This window comes from Diceros bicornis, chromosome 10 (genome assembly GCF_020826845.1).
Source record: "Diceros bicornis minor isolate mBicDic1 chromosome 10, mDicBic1.mat.cur, whole genome shotgun sequence".
Classification (NCBI taxonomy): domain Eukaryota; kingdom Metazoa; phylum Chordata; class Mammalia; order Perissodactyla; family Rhinocerotidae; genus Diceros; species Diceros bicornis.
The window spans coordinates 69756964-69775449 of NC_080749.1; the positions used below are offsets into that span (position 1 = coordinate 69756964).

The window sequence follows — 18486 nt, forward strand, 5'->3', positions numbered from 1 at the left end:
AGAAACAGGCAGCAGACTGGATGTGGCCCATGGGCTGTAGTGGATAGGCCCCGTTTTGAATAGGTCTGGTTGTTTCCTTGTGATTAGATAAAGCTTAAACAGTTTTGGCATGAATATTAACTAGGTGATGCTTTGTGCTTCATGTTTCAGAGGGCAAAAATTTTGAGGTTGTCTGCTTTACCAACTCTTATTCATCAGCTTAAGTATCTTCCATGAAGTTTTTCATGAATCTCATCTCACCTCTCTTCTGTGCTCTCACATTACCATATTTTATTGAACTTATTCTGTATCTCTCTTTGCCCTGTCATCACCATTAGACTTTGACCTTCTTAAGACCTGGATAGAAGACTTAAGACCTGGATAGAGTGTCTTCCAATTCATTTCTGTATTCCTGTTATCTGGCAGATAATAGGCACTTGATGTGGTGTTTGATGAACAGAATGCTAGGCACTGGGATAATTTCTGAGTAGTTAGTCCTCTTATCTATACTATGTTGATGTGTTTTTAAAAAGTATGGCAAGTTGACAAGTTTATTTCCAAGAACTTTTCCATATCCAACATTGTTTTTCTGACCACAGAAATATTAAAATATACAATTAGAAGGGGCTGTCCACCCATGATCAATAAATACAAAGAGTGTCATCCACAGTTCCTCTTTTATCAGCAGCCTACTGGACACTTGTAGGTTGAGCTCTCAAATGTACCACAAATTGAATCTGTCTAAATCAAAACTCATCTATTTCTTCCCAAACTGCTCTCTGCTGTAGGGATCCCCATGTCAGTTGATATTGCCATTTTTTCCATAGACTGTGTTAGAAATGTAGGCTTTGTACCAGACTTCACCCTGTTTATCCTCTTTCCCATCAGGTCAGAAGACTTGCCCAACTGCTCTCATGTTTGATCATACCTCTCCTTCCATTCCTGTCACCACTACCTGAGCTCAGGCTTCCTGTAGCTCTTGTTATAGTAGTGTCCTAATGACATCCCTCATCCTTTCTTTTTCCCCTTTCTAAACTGATGTCAGAGTTATCCTTCTGAAATGTAGATCTGACAAGGTAACGTTTGAAAGCCTTCAAGTTTTATTTTGTAGACAATCAGGAGCCATTACATTTTTTAGCACTTTCCAGTCTTAATAATTTGATGCCAGTCTCCTTTGTTAGTTTGCTGTTTCGCCGCTCTTCTTCATGAACCATATTTCCCAGATATATCAGAATATTGGCCATTCTTCAATGAAGTCCTGTCTTTAATACTTTTATGACTTTGTTCATGCTACATGATATTTGCCACCATCTAGACTTCCCCCTGAAATCTGTTAGTCCAGTAAATGCTGTAAGGCCCATTTCAAGTGACCCTCTTGCAGTGAAATTTCCATGGATTCCCTCAGTTGCAATTGACTATTTATTGTACTTTCGGGGGAGCCCGAGATTCCACAATTTTTTAGTATATTTTAATGGTGGAATATTTGATAACTTTAAAATTAGCTTGTTTATTTACAAAATATGAAGGAAGAAAGGGCCTAGTTTATGTCAGTCCTTTTACAGCTGAGAAAATTAAGGCTGAAAGAATTGTCATTTAAATGACTGCCCAAGGCCACATAGCTAGCCAGACAGAACTGGGACTGGAAGCCAGCAGTCTTGACTCCTGGGTCAGTGGTCTTTATACTGCACTTTGCCGTACAAATTAAACTACATTACAATCATACTTTTACAGAAAGTAAATAAATAGAGCAAATGTTTTTTTTCTTCTAGGTTTCAGTCTGAAAGAGAAAGTGGAGATCGAAATTTTGCAATAGGATATTACTTAAAAGAAAAAAAGGTTTTTAAATTTTGTTTATATTTCAAATAATTCTTTTATTTAAAGATGCATGCTAAGAACTCAACAGTAGCTTTTAAGCAACTACCTATTACTATTTAAGGTGCAGAAGTTTTTGCAAAACACTCTTGAGTTATTGTTATCAACGTGTTAATATTATTAAATCAGTTTGTTTCTGGCAGTATTCAAATATTTGACTAGTTATATTATTGCAAATTTTGCTTAAGGATTAGCCCATTTTTTCAAAAGTGTAATGCCTGACTATTGTTGATTACACTTGATTTTTAAATTTTAAGTGGCTGGTCCAGTAACTTGTTTTTTTGTCAGTTAAACTAGTATCTAGAAATCTGTATGTGATGTAATTTTGCTTTATTGTTCTTCATTATTTCATGTTTATACCCTTTTCTAGGTTATATGCTATTTTGTTGTCAAAATGAAATATTTATGTACATTTGAAATTTAATCTTCATGTATCTTTTACTTATGTGCATATTTTTTTTCCCTATGTGCCTATGTTTTTAATTGCCTTTCTGTTTTTTCAGTGTTTTCCAGAAGGCACAGACATGGTTGGTATATTAGACTTCTACTTCCAGGTAATGTACTTTAATATATGAATTGTGTATATAAATGTGTTTGTCACATTTTGCAGTATAGAGATGTTTCTGAAATCTTGGCTCTAGGCCAAGAGAAAATACATTTCCCACTGACTCTCAAAAAATGTCCTCATGAAAGACATTCTCATATCTCTGTCTCCTAAAAAGTCATGCGTCAGAATGTAGTAGAGAAAATTTTTTTCTGTAAAAACTTTCTATTTAAGAAGTGTCAGAAATAATGTACAGTTCCTGAAATTGGCTTCTCCTTATTATAAAGTGATCTCTGTCTTCTTAGCTTTTAAATTTTATTTGGAAGAGTTGTTTCTTTATTAGGGGGTTCATATTCAGCATTTTAAAGTGACAGTTTCTCAGTTTGTTTAGTTCATTTCTGCAGTGTCACATAGTAGATTTTCCTCTATGTTAGAGTAGCTCTCCATATTCGTGGGAAAGGGGGCCACTCACCTAATCTGCTGTGGTATAGAACTCAATTTAAGATAGCCTTCCTGGAGATCCCTCTCCTCCGCCCCATATTTTCAATTCACTTGTTACAGATTTAATATTTTTGGTGCCTCTGATGGGTCTATAAAGTAATAGGTCTATAAGCTACATAGTAACAAATCAATTATTGTTAATTTCTAGTCTACCATACATTTGCCTGTCTTTACTTTTGAAGGTGCTTTAATTTTAACCTCTACTAATCTTAAAAAATATATAAGGGAGGTTGATAATGAAGTAGATTTTGATGGAAGTCCAGGTCACAGTTTGTCATCTGCCCAACATGAAGAACTATGAATCCAGGCTATCAATATAAAATCAAGGTCTAAGCTGGCCACTTTTTAGCCATGTGACCTGATTTCAGTTACTGAGCCCTAGTTTCATAATCTGTAGCATATGCTTGCCTTAATTTTCTGCATTACATTGTAGATAACGTGAGATGATATGTGTGAAATTCCTTTGAGACTATTAAGTGTTCTATGAAATACAGTGTCATACTGGCTCTTATCCAGTAGCCCTTATTTTTTCCCTAGCCCATAAGAACTTCTTCCATATGTTAAAATTTTCTTATCCTTTGGTATACATATTTAACTTTGGCTATTACAGCATAGATGCTACGAATCTACTGTGAAATTTCTAAACTTCAGGGCAAAAATCAAGAGACAGCCATAGAAGCCTTACCTATTACTTTTTTGGAGAAGGGCTGCTTCTAATTAAACATCTCTCAGGGTATGAGGAAAGCACTCTTAAATTGGGATTTGTCAAATTAGGAGTATATCACCTTATGACGAACAAAATTCCAATTAATATTAAGTATAAATTGGGAAATGATCATTGGAATTTAAATCTTATTTGTTTTAGAAAGCCTTTCATGATTAAATCACCTTTATTATAAATCTTTGCTATCTGGGTCAGTATAGTAAGTAGATTCTCTAGTTTTGGGAAAATAGGGAAGAGGTTTTTGTATAAATAGGCAAAAGTGCAAGTCAGTCAAAAAGTGGCGCCTAGTCAGTTTCCTAATTCACTGTAGTTAATTAATTTCCCTTCTTGCTATTTCCAAACTCCTTTGTGCCTCTTGTAGATCCTGAAGTATGAGTGAGGAAAGTTTGTAAGTTGAGAACTCAGTCTTTTCTTCTTCTTCCCCTTTCCTACCTTCTCTTTCTCCTCTACTTGCCCCCCAGTTTTGGTTGCTGTTAATGAAAAATAAAATAGAGTGTTTTATTGTTTTTTTGTTTTATGGGTAAATTTAGGTTTGGTATAGTAAACTATTTCCATTAGTTTTTGATTATATTTAAATGCAAAAATTTCATCCTATGGTGTACCTGGACTTTGCATTTTTCATTCTTCGTAATATATCCAGCACCCATAGTCAATATCAAATGTTTGAATGTTAATAAATGACTGAAAAGGGAACATTTTGGTTTAGGCACACAGAGCATGCAGGCTAGAGCTGTCTGAGATTTCTCTTCCCTCAGTCCTTTGCGTGTCGCCAATTGGAGATGCTGAGCTTTGTTATAGGTGAACTGCCAGGCGTTTTAGCATGTTTTTTCTAAAGTGGCAATTTCACGTGTAGATGCTGTCTATCATGATACTGATGTATGTTGCTTTATCTTAAAAATATATCGGCTTCTTTTTCCCTGTTGATTTAAAAATAATTATGTTTGTGTATCCTACAGAAAGCATTAATATTTAAGCAACTGTGAATATCACATGGGGCAATTACAAATCTTAGTGCTTAGGGGCTGGCTCTTCCTATCCTAGTTTGGCCATTAAAAGACTGAATAACTGGGCAAATTAGGATAAACCTTAAAGGGGCTAGAACTTTGTTTAAATTAAAATCTTTGGAATATTATTGTTATATTAAAATGATCCCTTTGGAAGAAAGATTTCAGATCTCTATGAAATACTAGATAAAATAGATTATCTGAGAAGTCAACTGAAATACTAAAAATAATGTGGGCCTAAATTTTCAGAATTCAGTTTTTTCTTCCTTTTAGCTGTGCTCCATTGAAGTAACTTGTGAATCAGCCAGTGTGATGGCTGCGACACTGGCTAATGGTGGTTTCTGCCCAATTTCTGGTGAAAGAGTACTGAGCCCTGAGGCAGTTCGAAATACATTGAGTTTGATGCATTCCTGTGGCATGTATGATTTCTCAGGGCAATTTGCTTTCCATGTAAGTAACTGTTTAATCTTAATTTTCTCTGGCAAGAAACTAGTCTGGACTGGTTCTTGTGAAAAATGCAGTTTAAAATTTTTGTCTAAAGCTGTACATTAATTTTTGACAGAAAGGCTTGTTTTCAAGGTTAATTTGTTACAGAATTGGTGAAGAATAGAGTTAAGAAGTCTACCAGATGTTCTTAAGAACTTGCAGTTTAATTTTTAGAACCTTATCACTTCTACTTTTAAGGCATTCCAATGTACAAGGTTAGTAGAGGCTTTCTTCTAGTTGTTAATGTTTAGCATTATGGTGATTACGTGCCTCAAGAATTCCTTATAATGAGAAAGAGTGCATAATTGTAATGTTTAACGTCTTTGGTTACAGCCATAGATGTTTTAAAGGGCTTAAAGTATGTTAAAGTTAAAACTTAAAAATACACTGCTTTAAGCTCTGTTCTGCATTTGCCACTTGTGAAATGTATGGACTTTTCTTATGTTATTCTGCTTATGTCAACTTCTAATGCCCTAAAAATTTTTTTTATTTTGAAAATTTTAAAACATAGAAAAATAGATGCATTTAATGTTACCCATCACTCAACTTCAGTAATTATCAGTACATGACCATTCTTGTTTCATCTGTCTGTACACCTACTTCCCCCACCCTTGTCATAGTTCAGTATGTAATTCTAAATGATAAGGACTCAAAAAAACTTGCAGCACCATTATTACATATAAAAGAAAAGTTTTAGGGCCGGCCCAGTGGCGCAAGCGGTTAAGTGCGCACGCTCCGCTGCGGCGGCCCGGGGTTCGCCGGTTCGGATCCCAGGCGCACACTTGACGCACCGCTTGGCAAGCCATGCTGTGGCATGTCCCATATAAAGTGGAGGAAGATGGGCATGGATGTTAGCCCAGAGCCAGTCTTCCTCAGCAAAAAGAGGAGGATTGGCAGATGTTAGCTCAGGGCTGATCTTCCTCACCAAAAAAAAAAAGGTTTTAATCTTTAATATCATCAAAATATTTAGTCAATGTTCAGATTATCTGGATTGTCTTGTAAATTATTTTATAGTTCATGTGGTTTGGGGTGCAAAGGGCCATATATTGTGATTGGTTGTGTCTCCCTTTATATGTTTTTTTTAATCTATAGTCTCCCCCTTGACCTCTCTCTTTTTTCTTGTTATTTTTGGTTGAAAAAATTGGGTCATCTATCCTGTACAGTTTTTCAACAGTCTAGATTTTGCTTATTACACCCGTTCCATTGTCCTTTGTGTTGTCTGTAAATTGGGAGATCTCATTCAGGTGATTTTTTTTTGTTTTGCTTAGTTTTATGCAAGATTACTCCTAGCAAGAGACACTCAATGTCTCAATGTTAGTAAGCCATTAATGAACACTGCCCTGATGATATTAATTTTGTCTTTTATCATAATTATTGTCAAGTTTTACATAATGTAAACTTAAATGTTTTGGGGCTGGCCCCGTGGCGTAGCAGTTAAGTGCGCCCGCTCCACTGTTGGCGGCCCAGATTCAGAACCCCGGGCGCGCACCGACGCACCACTTGTCAGGCCATGCTGTGGCGGTGTCCCATCTAAAGTGGAGGAAGATAGGCACAGATGTTAGCCCAGGGCCACTCTTTCTCAGCAAAAAAAAAGAGGAGGATTGGCATGGATGTTAGCTCAGGGCTGATCTTCCTCACAAAAAAAATAAATAAATAAACTTAAATGTTTCAAAGAGGATTAATTTGAATTACCATCTTATCTCTATTCCTCATAATTTCTCTGACAGTATACCACAGAAAATCTTTTAAGAAGATATAATTACTCATTGTTTTCTAGTTGTAAAATATTTTTTTGAAAATAACTTTTCATATTTAAAAGCAATGCACACTTATTATAGAACAATTAAAAAATACAGATATGCAAAAAGAATAAAATAACATCCATAGCCCCACAATTTATATGTAATCTACTTTAATTCCTTAGAGTATATCTTTCAAAAATTTTTTCTATTTAAATTCATCTTAACTGTTTTATAACTGTACTTTCATTTACTCTATTATAAACATGTTGATGAGTACATTTTTAGTGTTAGAATTCTACTGTATGGCTATATACCATAATTTTTTAACCAATTCCCTTATTGTTGGACATAACTTTTCTTATTTTAAAATGTTAACATGAATGTCTGTTTTTTCAAATTATTTTCAGGTTGGTCTTCCTGCAAAATCTGGAGTTGCTGGGGGCATTCTTTTAGTTGTCCCCAATGTCATGGGTATGATGTGCTGGTCTCCTCCTCTGGACAAGATGGGCAATAGTGTTAAGGGAATTCACTTCTGTCACGTAAGCATATTTTCTTAAGGAAAATAATGATCATATAAGTTGAGCCATCCAGTGATTCTATTTTTTTACAATTTATTTATTGTTGGCTCTCTGCCTGCCTGTCTGCCGGTTACTGGGTAGCCATGGAAGTACTCATAGAGCAGCTTCAGATTGGCTCTGCCAGACAGCTCCCATATAATCATTCTCACAGAAAATTACAATTGTTTGATGCTTAGATTTTAATTTTCATGGTTGTAATTAGTTTTCAGTTTCCTAAAGCTCAGCAAAAGATATTAAACTTGGAGAACTAATTTAAAACCCAACATAAGATTATTATACTTTATTGTATCATCTTTAATTATGCATGGTTGAATATCTTTATCCATAAAAGACTGCCTTTAAAAGTCTTTTTTTTTTTTTTTTTGAGGAATTGTTACTACTCAACTAGTTCAGTATTTTATGTTGTTACCCAAGTCTTGCTAATATTTCAATTTCTGGTTTTATTTACATTTACTACTTCCTAGAGTCTGCATTGAGTACTATAATATTTTATGCTGACTTTCTCAATTAAAATTCTAATTTATTTTTCAGTTTTTTGTATTTTACAAAAACTAGAGAATGACATTGGATTGCTTATAGATTATAATAGATTGTAAACAGAGTATTTATTTATATTTTGTGGTGTTGCATGGTTATTTGATAGAAGAATTCTTTCATGTGGCCGTTATAATGCCCATTTCATAGGAAATGAAAGTTAAATGGTTTGAGTGGCTGAGCCCTAGGGTCATGTTAGTAAGCAGTGTTCTCAAAATTTGTATTCATATCTTCTCAATCTGACTTCAGTCCTTTTCTTGCTGCATTATCCTGCTTTATTAACTTGCAGTGGTGCTTTCCATGAGATAAGTAGTTAGGTTGAACAGTATAATTAAAATATGAAAAAAAAATAGCCAATGAATAGCCAATTTCTTATACTTGTTCTGTTTATTTACAGGATCTTGTTTCTCTGTGTAATTTCCATAACTATGATAATTTGAGACACTTTGCAAAAAAACTTGATCCTCGAAGAGAAGGTGGTGATCAAAGGGTAAGCAAAATTCTTATTTAGATTATTATGTAATTTTTTTTAAGAAAGAGAAAATGAGATTCATCTGTTTAAATAAAACTTAGTTTAATTGTTAGTGGCCTCATATCTTTGCTAATAACAAATTAGTGTAAACAAACTTTTGACATTTTCATCCTAGACCAGTAGTACATAGATATTAAATACTGCTGTTTTATTTAAATTGAAACTAACTGGTTAGCCTAGCAGCGGAGTTCTCCCCTCAGCCCCATTTTTATGCTGTTCTAAGAATATTTTTAAGAATTGATTCTTTTGAAAGAAGATACATTGGAAAGTGCTACATACTATAAAAAGAAAGCCTTGTTTTTACTCTTAATATTTGTCAGTTATAGTCTTGAAGTGTATTTTGATGTGGATGGATATGTAAGTGAAAAGGCATTATAGTATTAGTGAAAGACCTTACGAAGCCTCATAATAAGTTTTATAGGCCAGTATAGATGAAATATTTTTCTGTAAAAAGTGTTTAATGCAATATTCCTGGTGTTCTTATTTTAAAGTAATATTTGTTTATTATCAGTGTGTTTGGCTTCATATTATTGCACATATATACTCCTTTTTTTAGAGCTAGTATTAAGAATCAGGACTTAAATTTCACGGATAAGATTTCTTTATCTTCATAGTTGTTGACTGGACCAAGGGACTTGTTTCGAGTTTTAATTAAATTTCTTTGCATCCCATATGGAAAATGTTTATAGTAAAATTACCTAATTAGACTTGAAGCTAATGTGAAGCACTAGTAAGTAGAAAATATTTTTAATACATACTAAGTCTATTTTCCTATCATTAATTCCAATCAAAGTAACTTCTAATAATATATGAGAATTATGCAAAGCCGACAGAATAGAAACTTCCATGGGAATCAACATGAGTAACATGGAGCAAAACATCAGATGGTGGTGGGTGAAAATGTTAACAGATTTTAATAACATTCATTGAAAAATGCCGTTTTATAGCTTGGACCTTTCTTCACTCAAGTGCACTAATAAATTATGTATGTTGCTTGAACAACTAGCATTCCTTTGGACCATTGGACTATGAAAGTCTCCAACAAGAACTTGCTTTAAAAGAGACAGTATGGAAAAAAGTGTCACCTGAGTCAAATGAGGACATCTCTACAACTGTAGTTTATAGAATGGAAAGTCTGGGAGAGAAAAGCTAAAGAAATGGGTTCTAGTTTCAGAATGTTATTCATATAACCTTTCAAACACCTTTAGCTTTTTTGCCTACTATAAATATTTATTTGAGTTTTTTGTGTTCTCAACCTTGAGTGCTGGAACCATAAAGCTTTTTTTTCTTTTAATCTTTGTATAAAGATAATAGATTAAAAAGTGGATTTGTCATTCTTTAAGCAAATTTGCTTTATTTTTAAAAATGCAAAAAGGAAAAATTTCTTTAAAATTTTTCTTGGTATAATTAAAATTTTAACTATATAGTCAGATTCCCATTTTAAAATAGTAACAGAAATTTGTAGTTTCTTCGTTCTAAAACCCACACATTTGAACTCATAAGCTTCATTACAGTTTCTTTTTTCTTTTCCAATTTTAAAAGTGACATGATGTCTGTAGTGGCAATAGAAAGTATTTCTATGCTCATTATAAAACTAAAAAGGCAAAGTAATGAATCCCAAATTATTTAATATAGCAGTAGATTATAAAATTACCTTAAGTTTACATTTTATGCCATTTTTAGTGATTGGCTTTAAATTTTTAAAAATTCATTTTAAATTTTATCAGACACTTTAAAATATGTCGTGTCGTTGCTTTTTTACTTTGCAGCTCCTATGTTCTGTCAGAATTGTCATGTACAGGAGTGTCTTATGTTATTCAAACATTCCAGCCAAAGAATTTCAGATGTAAGATAATGACATGTTTTATTGTTAAAAAGCTATAATGGTTACTCAGAAGGAGTGACAGTGAGTGTCTTCAAGTGAAATGTTTACCTGAACAATTTTATTTTCGTTACTATCCACGTAACTTTTTCTATGCTATATTTAAGTATGAATGATTAATCTTGGTTTTTAGTTTTAATATTTTTATTATCCTAATAATTTCACAAATGCTAATGAATCTTTTATGATAAATTATAATAACTCATAGTTTGTTCTATTTGAACTCTTTTAGAGTACTTAGGAAATGAATTCATTCTGAAGGTAGTAAGTATGCTACTAAAATATCTGTTAGATCTGAATCCTTTTGTTTGGTTATAAAAATGCAATATTGAGAATCAAAACTTGTTTTTTAGAGAAGGACTATAGATTCTACACAACTTGATTTCAGATAATTCACAATGTTTAAAGTCTGTCTTGGCAAAGTGATTGTAAAATTCTTAGGACCTATTCACACTTCTTCCTTCCTCCATATACCTCTTCAGTTCTCCCCACAGTTCCCCACAGCTTCAAGGTGTTTTTTTTTTAATTGATTTTGAACTTATATGGAGGGGTCGTGGGTGGGGTCTAGAAGGAGAACTTGATATGCAGTTTCTTAGTGTCATGGCATATATGTGGTAGGGTAAAGTCTGGGTAAGTAAATATAGTGTAGCAAAAAATATTTCACTGGGTAATTTAGATACTAGTGCAGATATAGATATAGAAGATCCTGACCATGTGATGTCTTGAGGTTGGGAACTAAGATATTACGAAAAGAAGTTCCCTCCCAAAGGTGTTGGTTGAAAGCCTTTTGGGCCAACTTAAGTATTAAACTTTTATATATTTAAATAATTACATATTACGTTTTAGAGGATTTCACGGTTATTTGAATGTTCCTCTAAGGTACAGATGCATGTCCTAACTGGATGCTTCTGGTTTGGCCATTTACAGGAGAGTGGTGTGTCTGAAGGCCTTGCCTCGCTACACCTTTGGACAGTGTCATTTGTATTAGTTTCACTAGAGTCATTTGTGGTTTGGGGAACTGAATGCCTTAATTGGTAGTTTGCAAAAAAGTCTTTATTTTTCCCCCATGCTCTAAATTGTTACATTTTACTGTTTCACTTGAAGTTGGTTTTAGTTTATAAAATGAAATGTTGATGTTTCATTTTGTGTTCATATTTTTATAGATTTTAAAATCATGATAATTTGTGGCACTTATTACTATGTTGGTAAGGCTTAAATGCACACTTATCAATGAAATAGGATTATCCAAGCTACTGTGTTTATAGAATCTTGTGAAGGATGAGCATCCAGAAATTTTTGTAGGAACATATAAATGGAAGAAGGGGGAAGATATTGTGAATAGGCCCTCAAACTTTACTTTAGAAAGAAAAAAAGGAAAATCTTTGCCAGATTTAAGGACATTATTTTAATTCCTTCAGCATTTTTAATACCTTTTCAAATAAAGTTCTTGAAAAGTACCCAGTGTTGTCGATTTTAATGTTTCATGCCATTACTGATTCTTGATATTCAAGCATTTAGAAATTAGCATATTTGTTTTTCTTTTTTTTTCCATCGTTAACATTTCATTTGAAATGCATATCCTTCCTGAAATACTTTATTTTTAGCATAAATGTTGTGCATTTTATCTTAGTGTTTGGATGAAAACATTTGTGTTATTTAGCTTTCTTTCATTTGCTTTGTATATTTAATAATGTACCTTTTATTTTCCAGTATGCCTACTTTTTGTATTGTACAATAAATTTATTTTAAGCCAATTTTGTTTTTTTTTTTATGAAAGCAACTCCAGCATTTTAAGTACAACAAATAGTTGGAATTTTAACTTAAAAAACATTCTTTATGAAGATACTATTAAAATGCTTTATATTTTTAATTAATTCTGAGGCTGCTATGAAGAGAAACTAGAAATACTCAAAGGGGCTTCATTTGATTCTTTTTTTTTTTTTTTAACTCAGTATAGTGTTGGTGGGGTTTTTTGGGGGGAGGATGTTTTCCTATTGGTTGTACTAGAAGTATTTGAATAAAGACTTTTCTCCCAATTTTTTTGTTGTTTTTCCATTCGACAACTTAAAAAAAAAAACACTGCCCTATTTGCAGATTCTTTCTGCTTTCTGAGGAAGAATATCACATGTTAATCACTATGTAACTGTTGTTTTATGTGTTGCTGTCTAGAGTAGGAAAAACATACTGCTAAATCGAATGAAGAGATCATAATGTTGCTTTAGAATAGAACTGTCAGTCTCAGTAGAATTTATAGTCAGTGGAATAGCTATAATATAGAAATGTACCTTAACTACTTTTTAAGGAATTTAATTTTCAGAAGGAACTTCGTATATTTCCACACCTTGGTTCAAATTATAATGAGGCTTCATGCATTGTAGGTCAAATACAGTAAAAATTTTTCTGATTAAATCTGCTATTCATCTCCAGAGAAGACATCCCAAATATGTAGAAATTTTAAAACTATTTGAAGGGGAAATACCCTTGTTTACAGGAATTCATATTTCTCTATGGGATTTTTTTCATTAAGTTCTTTTGGGACTAGTAAATAAGGAGTTCCAGTGTCATGGTATATTCAATATGTATCAGTTTATGATCACTTGCTTTTAAAGATATATTTGGGGTTTTTTTGTTGTTGTTTATAACCCATTTGAAGCAAAGGGAGAGGTAACGCAAAAAGCTTGGGGATCTGGGTCTTAGAACATAGTTTCATAGGCATGGATGGATGTGGAAAGAACCACTGATATATACTGGTATGTCAGTATGTATTTTGATGGTTTACATATAATGTGCATGTGTTGTATGTGTATGTGTTTGTGTGTATAACTATCTATATATATGTCTGTCTGTCCATCCATCCATATTCTGAAAATAGCAGCAATTCTTTCCACATAGTATGTTATGTATAAATGGTTTGTTGATCTATTCCTATTCCAAGTTTTGTCATAAAGAACTCCTAACATTTTTGCTGCCCCAGAATTTATAAAATATAACATATTTTACTTAACAATTTAACTTGAAAGATTTGTGATTTCTGTTGTTACTCCCATTCACTGTCAGCACTGTCAGGGTAAAGGAACAATATTGGGGAACGCCACAGAAGGGAAAGCAAGAACATCAGATTTGATGTGAAAGTTGAAACTGCTTTAAAGCAGTTTCCAAAATTTATTCTATAGAAGGATTGTATTCAACTTAAATAATGTACTTCTCAGTTTGAATAGTTTCTGGAATAGTTTTATTCCAAAAAAATTACGATTTGCTTTACTATTCATTTGTAAAACTTTTGGTTTTTCTCTTAGATGGTCTTGAAAATGCTAGAATGCGTTTTTAAAAAAAGAAACATGATTTCTGCTTAATTCTTTCTTTACCATTTTATATTACATATAATATTTACATTGTGTAATAAAACCAGCTTGTTATGATACTGCATCATGGCCCATCCCTCAGATTTTCACTTAGATTTATTCATAATAGACTTTACCTTAGTCCGTTCTCTGTCATGAAGTTCAACGGCAAAATTACACATGAATATAACATTCAGGCATGTCAAGTTCAACCGGTTTTCTTTTATTTCAAATTGTAACACAGTTAAAATGTTTGTTTCTTACACTGCTCAGAAATAGAAGGAATTTACTTGTACTGGGAGAGGTTCTTTTATCCCTCTTCTCACTCTGCCCGCCTCACAAGTAGTTTATTAATGTGAATACCATGCAATGCACATGAGTTGAAGAAACTTAGAAATTACACCATCTTAGTCTGGACTTCTGTTTTTACAACTACTGTAAGGGCACCTAGGGCAAAATCTATCCAACGTAAAACAGAGCTGGCAAAACTTGATGTTTCTTAGAGTCCTTAATTTCTTAAATAGTGATAGAAAAGGTACTTATTTTTTAAACAGAAGATGTTAAGTAGACATCATAGATTTTTATTTAATGAAGTGATTCTGTTACTATGGTCTTAAAAAACATTCTTTTCTATTTATATTTTGGGAGCAAATGAAAGGAAGGAAATTTATTTAAAGGTTGACTTTATTTACCATTTCTGTTTTGTAGAATATAGATCCACTTTAGTAATTTTTATAAATTGTAGCTATATAGAGATTTTTAAGATATGCAAAATGTGTAAAGCCTATGTTGATTAAAACTTTTATAATAGCTTCCTAATCCATTAACCTTTAACTAAAATGAATAGGATTCTAATTAGCACTTGAGTGCATTGCTTTTTTGGTGGTGTCTGTGGTTTCTTTTGCATAAATTACAAAACATGTGTTATTGAGAACTGTTATGTATTGGTTAGATAAAAAAATGAACAAGTTAAGATCCTTGGTGCCGAGAGCTGTGATGAACTCTATAAGCAGTCCAGTATGGAGGCTCACAGGAAAGAGTAATGAAATGACACATTCTGGCGGTTGATCTCATAACACTGTTATTAGACTTTTAACTTTAAATCTCATTTACTAATTTGGAAATATTTTAGTTAAAATCACAATGGTAAGGAACAATTTGGTATATTTATTTTTAAGCCAAATTTTAATATCTGAGCACATGATTTTTCTGGGCATATATTACTAAAAATAATGATTTTTTTTTTCCATTAAGTACTTACCTTGCTGAAATGCTTTCAATCCTGATACCTCAGATGATTGAAATTATCTATCTAGAAGGTTTAGCTTTTTGAAAGGAAAAATTTTTTACCCGAAATAGTTTTAAACTTCTGTTTTCATGTTACATTTCTGGTGATTTTTGTTTATATAATGAAAATCTCCTCTGCCCAGCAATTCCACTTGGAACCCTGAGTTATAATTTTAATTCACATTATGTAAACAGCTGACGAATTTGTTTTATTTTTAAAACATAGTTCAACCTTTCTAGATCTCCGATGTTCTTTCATTTACCATAATCTTGTAATTTATTAGAATCATATAATTGAGTTTTAAAGTAATCTTAAAGGTTATCTGCGCAAACTCCCACTCTACCCAGCCCGCTTTTCCGGGTTTCTTAGCACCTTGCTTTCTCAATTAACACATTTAAATTTTTTTTGTTCTTTTTTGATGGGGTTGGTCTGTTTTATGTTTTGTTGGGACAACCTTTTGTTTGTTGGTTGGTTATTTTTAATGGGAAGCATAATTGGCAGTAATTAACATGACTAAGTTATTTGGCAGACTGTCCCATCAGCATTTATTAAAACTATTTAATTTTATTTTTCTAGTAGTAAACAGTCATATGCCATAGTTTATAAAGACTAGTAAAGTCAGAAGTGAATGTTACAATTACACAGTAGTTCTAAAAATAAAACATTACCCTTGAACCTTTGAAAGAAAGTAGGAGAAATGTCACTCTAAAAATAAATGTACCATTGGCTTTTTAAAATAAATTCTTTTCCAGTTAGGTTATATATAAGTAAAAAGATTTTAAATAAGCAGAGGTTATTGGAGTTCTAAACGTTTTCTAAAAAAAAAAACATTTTTTTTTTCCTTTGTACCTTAGCTTTTCCCAGCACATGCCATGCAAAATATCTAGCTACTTCCCTTGTTTTTATTTTAGATATTTGGATCTGTGAGTGGCTTCAGAACGAGGCTCCTCATTTGTCTGTTTATTGCCCTATTGTGTGTATTGTCCTAAGTACCAATCTATGTTTCATAGTTCTAGGATTTTTATTTTTTATTTATGAAGGAAATGTATATTGCTGTTCTTGAAATGCATTAATTTTTTAAAGCCTTTCTTGACTTATAAATGTTAAAATTTAAATATTGTTACTCTGCTCTCCTAATTCTCAAAATTTAAACTTCCCTAGGTAGGTCTTCACAAGTTTATATAGGTGACAGCCTTAACTTTTAAGAGACTGGCTCTTATTCAATATAAACTCTACTTGCTTTCACATTATACCTATTAAAATTATAAAATGATGCTGAAGTATTAGCACCAATTACACAAGTATAACTTCACATTTGGACCATTCCATTGTAAAATCCAAAGTAAAATCATGATCTTTAGCCTCTTGTTAACCTTTTCTTTAGGTTAGAATTACTAGTTTTCATTGTTTTTGTATGTGCCTTTCACAAATAATCACTAAGGGGCAATTAAAAATTGTCCTTTGAGAGGATAACATAAAACTTAAGTCTTGACTTTCTTCCATTAAATGAGATTAATGATGGTTGTATAAAGCCATGGTATAAATTATTAATTGAACTCCATTAAAGTCTTTTGTTTTGTTCTTTCTCACAGTCACTCAAAGATCCTAATTGAAAAACTCAAAATATATTAATTTCAAGTATATATTTTTTTCATCCTTTTCTATCATAATTCATTTTTGGCTGAAAATAAGGTAATTTTAAAAATTATATCAAAGTTGCTGATAAAATGGGTTTTCAGTTTCAGATCTTCTTATTACTAGGTCATTTCCAAATCTTTTAATATTGTTGGCATTTGCCATTCTAGTTTTATTTTCTTTTACAAGTTAAAAAAAAAACCCATAAGTGTGAAAGTCCAAACTTCATTTTTTTCAATAATAATATAGCTTATGTCCGATAACTTATTATTTTACATTCAACTTGGACTACATGCATCTGTGGGTCCAGGTCTATGCACAAGATTTATAATTTAAGTAAATGAACTAAATAATACTGTTTCCATTTTGAATTGAGATGAATAATTGTTACATTTTCTGCACAATGAAACTTCATTGACATCTCTTGAAATTACAAGACAAGTGATTTTGTTAAAATTCTATGGTGACTAATATTATTAACCCTCTTTAATCGTAACAATAAAATATTCCTGCCTTAATGTCTCTTCTTTTTACCTGAAAGAGAAACTTTAGAGAATGGTTTTAAGGAGGAGGGGAAGTAGAGCTTAACTTTCTATTTACCTGTTTGTGAAGGTAAACAAAAGGAGAAAGAAAACTAGTTTGCTATATTTTTAGCCAAGTAATAAACATTTGAAAGCCGCTAATATTTATTTTGTCTCTGTTGTGCAATTTTATTTTACATCCACCGTATATGCCTGCCATAGAACCAGCACTGTTTATTTGTTATCCCTTACATGTTGGGCTTTGTCAGGTAATGATCTACTTACTCAAGTGTTAGTGCATTTACCTTGTACTTAGGGGCTCTGGATAGAGAGTTGCTGCTCTATTTGCATATTGTGTTTTGTAGGTTTTGCTTTGCAAAAACTCTCATTCAGTGCCACTGTGAGGCTTAGAATTTTGTGTTAGTTAAGAATTTTGGATCTTCTGCAAAAGTTCTTAATTTATTGAAGCTTTTGGTTTACCTTAGTGTTTTTGGACTTAAATAGCATCACTGAGTGCTGGACAGTTGGGCATAGGATCTGGGTAGGTAGTCCAATGTGATATACCCATAGGCATGCAACTTCTGAGTTTTGTTTTCTACCTTAAAAATCCATGTAAATTTTGTTCTATTCCATAATTCCTGTTTTAATATTTTTAAAACATAGTATTTACCAGTTCTGTGACTAAACTTTTCCTTTTTCAGAGTCTGAGTAAAATTGGCCTCAAGAAAATGTACCATTCTCGTTCATTCTATCATAGGACAGTAACCATAACAGTTAATCCGTAAACAGTCTTAATCACGGGTTGGAATTACTATACATACCTAAAATTGGCCGTGGCTTAAAATGGAGAAGAATGTCCCATCCATGCCTATTGCCTGTGCCCAAAGACCTTGGAAGTCTCGAGTTCCTTGGTCAGTCCCTTACCACGGGAAGCTCAGCAGCGTGCAGGCTGGAACTGAGTATACAGTGATCAGTCCTCAAAGGTGTGGGTCTAACCCCAGGTCATCTGGGTTTGTCCAGGCAGTCCAGTTTGCTAACATAGAAGATCCTGTGGTTTTCTGTAGATTTCCCCTTTTGCTTCCAGTGTCAACAATTTCAGTCAACTCTGGCAGCAGGGCATGCACGGTACACCATCGGGAGAAGCCTAGTAACATCAAACTTTGAATAGCATGGCTTTTAGGATCATTGGTAACTAGCACTTATTGTGACTTACTGTGGGTCAACCATAAGTGCAAAGCATGTTTTGAGAATTTTTTAATCCTCATAAAGTCTATAAAGTAGGCACTATTATTATCTCTATAGATTTATGTAGGTCTTGTAAGT

At 32.8% G+C, this 18486-nt stretch overlaps 1 protein-coding gene across 4 annotated transcripts in view; it reads left to right on the forward strand.

Moving 5' to 3' along the window:
- The window catches only part of GLS (glutaminase), an 80769-nt gene that overhangs the window by 39771 nt on the left and 22512 nt on the right, over positions 1–18486 (forward strand). For 2 of the 4 annotated variants that reach the window (XM_058549447.1, XM_058549450.1), the window contains 5 exons: positions 1749–1815; positions 2355–2405; positions 4898–5074; positions 7260–7391; positions 8362–8454. In XM_058549447.1, coding sequence (XP_058405430.1) covers positions 1749–1815; positions 2355–2405; positions 4898–5074; positions 7260–7391; positions 8362–8454 — 520 coding nt within the window. Of the gene's footprint in view, positions 1–1748; positions 1816–2354; positions 2406–4897; positions 5075–7259; positions 7392–8361; positions 8455–9443; positions 12131–18486 lie in introns of those variants that run through there. The other 2 variants (XM_058549448.1, XM_058549449.1) reach the window with 2 other exon arrangements.